Source organism: Magnolia sinica, chromosome 19, assembly GCF_029962835.1.
Source record: "Magnolia sinica isolate HGM2019 chromosome 19, MsV1, whole genome shotgun sequence".
Lineage (NCBI taxonomy): Eukaryota > Viridiplantae > Streptophyta > Magnoliopsida > Magnoliales > Magnoliaceae > Magnolia > Magnolia sinica.
Window position 1 is genome coordinate 5482252 of NC_080591.1, and position 7580 is coordinate 5489831.

At 42.9% G+C, this 7580-nt stretch overlaps 1 protein-coding gene across 2 annotated transcripts; it reads right to left on the reverse strand.

Moving 5' to 3' along the window:
* Window positions 1-1442: 1442 nt before the first annotated feature.
* Window positions 1443-6742, reverse strand: LOC131235021 (ABC transporter G family member 21). 2 transcript variants are annotated; one of them, XM_058232098.1, is made up of 5 exons: window positions 6395-6738; window positions 5255-6026; window positions 3567-3758; window positions 2963-3141; window positions 1443-2436 (listed from the first exon to the last, which is right to left on the reverse strand). In XM_058232098.1, the coding sequence occupies exons 1-5, from the start codon at window positions 6611-6613 to the stop codon at window positions 1786-1788; spliced, it is 2013 nt and encodes a 670-aa protein (XP_058088081.1). In that variant the 5' UTR covers window positions 6614-6738; the 3' UTR covers window positions 1443-1785. The 2 variants fall into 2 exon arrangements, with proteins under 2 accessions (XP_058088081.1, XP_058088082.1); XM_058232099.1 differs by lacking the exon at window positions 2963-3141 and having other exon boundaries at window positions 1819-2436; window positions 6395-6742.
* Between the last annotated feature and the right edge of the window lie 838 nt (window positions 6743-7580).

A 7580-nucleotide genomic window follows, 5' to 3' on the forward strand; every position in this document is an offset into this window, starting at 1 on the left:
TGGGAGGATCTTTCTAGATCCTTGGTTAGAATCCTGGGTAGATCCATATTGGAGTCGTTCTCTTGAATCTTTGGCTGAGATTGCGGATAGACGCGATTGAGGTCAAGTCAAATATAATCGATAGTGGGTCTTACCAACCTGAGGCGCACCGACCTGAGATGTGCCGACTTGAGTAGTTGTTTTCTTGTAGTGCATGATCAACCAACGACTATTCCGACCTAGTGTTGAGAGACCAAGCTCGACCTCTCTCTACACTTGGTCGGGGAGATGAGGGTTAGACGATTGGGTCGTGCCTGCTGTCATTTGAAGCGCTGATCTGGCTTGCATTAGTTGGTCGGTCCATTTTTCCCATAACGCCATCCATATGTTTTTCTATCTTATTTTAGGACATGGTCCCAAAATATAAGCAGGACCACACCATAAGAAACAGTGCTGATTGAACTCTCACCATTAAAAACTTCCCAAAGCCCACCGTAAAAAAATAATAATAATAAAAATAAAATAAAAAATAAAAATACAAATAATGTAATGTTTATTTGCCATCTAACCTGTTGATAAGGTCAAACAGCTCTTGGTGAAGGGAAAATATAAATATAAGCTTGAATCAAGACTTCTAGAGCCTAATGGTCATTCGTCTCTTTTTTACAATGGTGTGGTCCACTAAAGATTTTGATCTGCTTAAATCTTTTAATAAAATCATTAAATGAGATGAGAAAATGGATGGAATACTGGGATATACAAGAAATTTATCAAGGTGACCCACACATGGTAAGGGTAACACCCACCCAGTTAGCAACTAATATGCTCTCATATATTATAGGTGTGTTATGAAGTGATTGTAAAAAGTAGATTTCTTTTTTGCAACGAGGTGGTCCTAAAAAATAGATCTCTTTTTCAGCGAAAAATATTGTATCTTTGCAATAAAGTCATATTAAAAGTAGATCTTTTTTGAGTGAAACGTTCCATGTGAGTCCGATCGCTATCAATTTTAATAGCTTGAAAAGGCATGTCATATCATTTCACCTTGGTTTAATTGTTTGGAATCGTCTAATTGCATAGCAATTCTCGATATGTATGGTAGAGATATACATAAGATTTTAAGTAGCTCTAGATACAATTTTCGTGTTCTTGATTTTCAACAAGAAAGCTACATGGAGAGATGGGAAATTATATTTTTATACTACCGCCCCGAACGCACGTTGCTTTAAAAACAAGAAGCACCATAGATCATAATCCCGTTGGTCTATTTCAATACGATCATATCTGCTTTCTCCGCTTATGAGAAAATCAAACACATTATTATTTCACATTTAGTAATCTTCAACATTTCCATATAACAAGTTTTATGATATATATACAATTTTTAAAAAAAAAGAAAGATTACAATAATTAAACAATAATCCATTGGTCTATTTCAATACTATCATATCTGCTTTCTCCACTTTTAAGAAAATCAAACACCTTATTATTTCACATTTAGTAATCTTCAACATTTGCATATAACAAGTTCTATGATATACATACATTTTAAACAAGAAAAGAAAAGAAAAGAAAAAAAAAGATTACAATAATTAAACAACACCTAAACCCTAACACGCATCACCGACCAAACCAAACGGGTTTGAACCCGAAAACCATTACACACCGCACCGCACCGTCGGCGTATAAGAAATCTTCTTCCCAAACAATGTATTGAAGTCATCCCCCAAAAATCAATTTGAAGAACACAATTTTGATTAAGGATGTAATCTTGTTTTTCCAACCCTTAATCTTATTTGGCCATGATTAATGAAGTGGGCCCTTCCTTAAAGCCAAATAAGCCACAAGCCTATACCCCACCAACATCAGGGTCAAGGCCATCAAATCATAGCCCTTATTGCCAAGGCCCAGATGCTTGATGATTGGGAAATCAGCAATCTTGCATGTGACCCCTGGCCCACACTCATAGTAATCATGATCAGTGTATTGCACTCCTAAGAGAAGCTTGTAGCAGTAATAACTCAAGGAAATGTATTTCAGCCATGCGATGAACGGTGGGATATGTTGCACGTAGTATCCACCTGCTAGAAGGAATGTGAGCATGATCACGGACGCTAACGTGGTTGCTTGCTTGACGTCCATCAAGACGGCCCCAAGAGCCAGGCCCAGTCCTTGGGAGACTAGGACGTTGTAGAGGATGACAAGGACGGTCAGGATGAAGTTGGTCGGCGACGGACTGAGGCCGCCCATCCAGTACGTGATGATCATGAAGATCGTTGGGAGGATGAGTTCCATTGGCAGGTCGCCGGCCATGCGCGCGAAGAAGTAGGACGATAGACGGTACATGCCCGAGGACCGTTCCTTGATCAGCATCGATCGCTCTTGAGGGAAGGTGAAGATCGCGTTGAAGAGAGGGAAGAAACCCCAGAAAATGGAAAAGAAGAAAAGGAGGCCCACCTGCAGGGAGATCATCACCGTTGATAATTGTAGCATCTTATGCAAGCTTTCATTTGAACTTTAAACTTCGTTAATGGAATCAAATGTGGTGAGTGTATACGAGATCTGATCCGTTCATCAGATGGGCCACAACCTTAATTTGGCATATCCCGAAAATTGGGCTAGTTTGTTATTAAATGGACACACATTTACTGGAAATGGACGGTTAAAATGAATTGAACAACAGTCCACATTAAAATGGACGGTTACCTGATGATCGGAACGGCCTTGATTTCATGCCATTGCACATACGTGGTGGGCCACTCTTAGGTTTTACACGTGCCAACAGTAGGAAAATTTTGGTAAGACGTACGTGAGACGTTATTCCACGCCAGGTGGGGCCCATTTCCAGTCTGGTCATGAAGTGGGACACACGTGTTCATTGATCCGACCGGCCCGACAATTGAAACACATGGCGTAAGTGGTGGGCCACACCAGATGAATGGCCCAGATCGACGGTAGGAAATGTTGAGATAACTCCATTTACCTGATCTTGAATGTGGGAAGGATCCGAATGCCACCACATGAGACCCGAAAGAATGGAAACGGACATGACCTGAAAAATCCTCAGACCCGAAAAGGATTCATGTTTTCTCTCTTTCAGACCCCTTATCAGCAAAACCTTGAACTGCTCCCACCAGCTTGTGGTCCATTGATCATCAGAACCTGCCACAGCCGTTGATTGTTAGATCAAAGTCTCAATTGGATGCATTCATCTTATGGGCCCATTACCCAATATGGTCAGGCCTAAACATCAATCTATTCCACTCATCAACTGGGCACACGTGTATACAAGATTGGAAACGGTCCACATTCAATACGCACGTGCGTTTCCCCCACACGTGTGGAGTGGCCCGAGTCCACATGAAATCATTTGTGCCAGCAATTGTCAAAACCATGCAATCTCGATCAAACGGTTGAAAAAAAAGAAGAAAAGGGAGTGGACCATCTTTACTAAAATCATGTGACCATCTTTATCAGACAGTTGAAAAATGTGGGGACCATCTTTCTAAAATCTGATCACATGTGGGGCCCACCTAACTATTGAGTGTAAACAACATGTGGATTCATTAATTGAGAAACAAACTTACCCCGGAAAGATGGTTTTCCTTCTGAATATAGATTCGGGTCCATGCAATTTTGGTGAATCTCAGCCTTCAATCCATTGTATAGGATCTTCTTATAAGACGATATGAGAGACTGTCTCATCGAATTCTGATCGTCGGATTCTGGCCGAGCATGATTCTCGAGTTGATCCCCTTGCTTTGTGTCCAGTATCACACCTGCGTGTATATCAACCGTTAACAACCGTCCAAAGAAAAAGATAAGGCAAATACACCATTGTTTTGTGTATAGTTGATCATCACCTACAGTGCATCGAGATGCACACCACTCCAAGATGGTAATGGACGATCTTGATTTATTTTTGTGGAATGTACGGTTGTGATGGACTATACATGAATGACCACCCTAGATGAAAGAAATTTTCGTGGAGTACCTGGTATTTTTTCTGGCTACAGAAATACTAAAATAAAGGGCTTTGATGGATGCAGATCACGAGGAGCATGTGTTCTCTGATTAGGTGGGTGGACCAAAGAAATTGATCGGACCAGATGATCCTATACGTCTGATCAATGAACTTTAACGGTTGAAAAGTGCGCAATCATAGATTTCTAATTTTAAGATGCTCCATGATACGGCACCTCATTTAGTGGGTCCGGATCGAATTGTTTTATGTGAACGGTTCGATAGTAGGGACCACCATATTTTCCAAATTTGAACGGTATCAAAACAGATGCCAAAATATATACCCAAAAAAATATATATTTTTTTAAAAATAGCTTAAATAAACCTCACTGGATAATAAAAGATACAGCCCACCTTACGTATATGGTCAACATGTCTCCACGTGGACAAAATCCACATGATGATGCATGATCTTGATCTTCCTTTTTTTTTTCCTTCCTGGAATGTACGGTTGTGATCGACTATACATGAATGACTGCCGCAAGATGAAAGAAATTTTCATGGTGTGGATGGTATTTTCCTGGCTACGGAAATGCAAAAATAAAAGGGCTTTGATGGATACCGTTCACGAGGAGCATGTGTTCTCTGATCAATGAACTTTTACCGTTGAAAAGTGGGCCATCATAGATTTCTAATTTTAAGATGCTCCATGATATGGTACCTCAATTGGTGGGCCCGGATCGAATTTATGTGAACGGTTGATAGTATGGACCACCATATTTTCCAAATTCGAAAGGTTTCAAAACAGATGCCCAAAATAGAAGTGGGAAATATACCCCAAATAAAAATTATTATTTAAAAAACAGATTAAATACATCTCTATGGTTAATAAAGATATGGCCCACCTTGTGCATATGGTCAACATGTCTCCATTTGGACAAAATCCAATCCATCCAAAAGAAGAGGCCCACCATGAGGATTATATAGGTAAAAAATCAGGTTATTTCACTCATGAGGTTTCCCACGTAGATCAATCAGTGTGGCCTACCTGATGAATGGATCAGACTGAGGTTTGCATCAAGTTATTTTCATGGTGGGCCATACCTTTCCGACGGTTGTATGCTGTGCACATCTGACACGTTGGCCATATGCACAAGGTGAATGTTGAGCACAATGCAGAGTAGATCAACCCAACTGATGATTGATTGGTCCACACATCAAGAGACCCACCTGGTGGACCAATCAATGAGCGCATAGGTTACTTTTTCTCAAGCGCGAGCATAGCATTCCAAAAAGTAATAATATTCCATACCGTTGGCAAGATCGAGGAGAAAATCCGCAGGATTAACGGCCGGACCCGATACGTAACCGATAGACCCGAAATAATCCAATGCCCGAGCCGCGCTCCCACTGAAAATCGGGTACCCCTCCGATAAGACCACCACCTTATCGAACATCCGGTACAAACGGCTGGATGGCTGATGTATGGTAGTCACGACGGTCCGCCCACCTCTCGCCAGCCCCTGCAGGGTGGCCACGATCCGCTGGGCCGTGGTCGAATCCAGACCGGACGTTGGCTCGTCCAACAACAGCAGGCTCGGGTTCACCAGCATCTCGTGCCCGATACTGACCCGCTTACGCTCTCCACCCGATACGCCCCGCAGGAGGGGCCCACCAACGATACTGTTACGGCACCGAGTCAGACCGAGTTCCACTATGACCGACTCGGCCTGGTCGAGTTTCTCTTGCCTGGTGAGTTTCTTGGGTAACCTTAGCATAGAGGCGTACGTTAGCGTCTCGAGGACGGTTAGGTGTGGGTAGAGCACGTCGTCTTGGGTGACGAACCCGGTTCGACGCTTGACTGAACCGGAGAAGGGCTTACCGTTGTACGTGATGCTGCCCGAGATCTTGCCCGGGAGCCTGCCAGCGAGGGCGGTAAGGAGGGTGGTCTTCCCGCTGCCAGATGGGCCCATCATGGCCAGGAGCTCTCCTGGCCGCACGATCCCGGTCACGCCGCTGAGTAAGGCCCGGTCCGGCTTGGGCGCGGGCGATGGCAGGTCTATACTGTACGCCACGTCCTCGAACTGCGTATTTTAGCACAACCCACGTTAGCCCCGTGCTGGGTCTTTGCTAACGTGCGCATGTTGCGCCAGTAGCTTAACCATCATACAGTAAAAAGAAGAAGGAGACATGCGGCCTAAGTGGTGGTGACTCACCCACGTAAACGTGGCATGTGTGAACATCAATCCAGACCATCCAGATCATGGGCCCATTGTGGGAGGACCAAAGAAAAGAAAATCGCTCTGATGGGTACGATTTGGGTGGTTCGGATTTCTACCCATGCATGCCATGCAAACAGTGGCTGAATCATCACCGTCAGAAAATGGCGGCGGATGATCCCCACCGTCTACACATAACAAAATCACTGCATTAACCTAAATCATAATCCCACCTTCAATGTCACAGGGTGCAACGTTTTCCAAATGATTGAACGTCCGCATGCAGCCGTCCGTGGCTGTTCTGGCATACAGGCTTCGATCCGACCGTTCAAATTGCTAGTCGTGTCGCAGAGTTCAAACCCCGTCGGCTCGGCATGGACAGAGACGTTCTCCAATCGGCTGACGGCTGGGATACGGCCAACGGTCTCCGTCTCTTGCTGTGGGGGCATCATCTTTGGAGTGTAGACAGGAGGAACACTGAAATGTCTTGGTTAGAAATGAAGAGAAGCAAGGAGAAGTTGATAATCAGCTTAAATAGCAGCTGTGAAGGGTCACATGATGAAAAAACAAAGAGTCATGGGATCTATAAGTAAGAAGCCACGAGAGAGAGAGAGAGAGAGAGAGAGAGAGAGAGAGTGTGTGTGTGTGTGTTTGGTACGTCCTTTTCCAACACTGTTGGTAATGCATGAGGTGGAATCCAACCGCTTGGATTACATGTTATAGTTTACTCACCTTATAATTTCCAAAATATTAAGTGCATTTGACATCCAAACCTTCCAATAGGTTGAACCCTCCATGAGTATCTCCTAGTACAAAAATCACCCCCGTCTACTCATCTGGTGGACCACACTTTATAAATCAATTTCTAAACATTGATAAATATAAAAATACTAATGTGGTCTGAGCCAATTTTGTACAACGTTATATTCTACTATGAATCAACCTATTGGACGGGTTGGATTTTGCACACACATGAAAATTCGGAAGTTATTTATTGGATGGACCTTAACTTATATTACAACTGGTTGTACGTAATATCTTCCCCGATAAACATATGCCGTGGCTAAGGGTGAGTGGCTCATATCATGTTCATTCAAAATTGTACACGTGGCATATATGCACTTGAAATTGGACTGCCCAAATCCCATGGAAAGAAAAACTTTGTTACTCTGGTAGGGTGCGATGGATGATACACAGGCACTTAATATTTATTTAGAAAGTGCGTACGTGCATAGTACGTAATTCCAATTAAACCTTTTAAATTATGGGTCTTTTAGATGTATTATGAACTGAAAATTGCACGTATTTTATTATCCGATTATTGGATTGATGGACATTTATTGGACGGTTAAAATTAAAAAAAGAAATCGAATGGTGTTATTTCAACAAACAGGTACCCACAGAAATCAGATGTTAGGA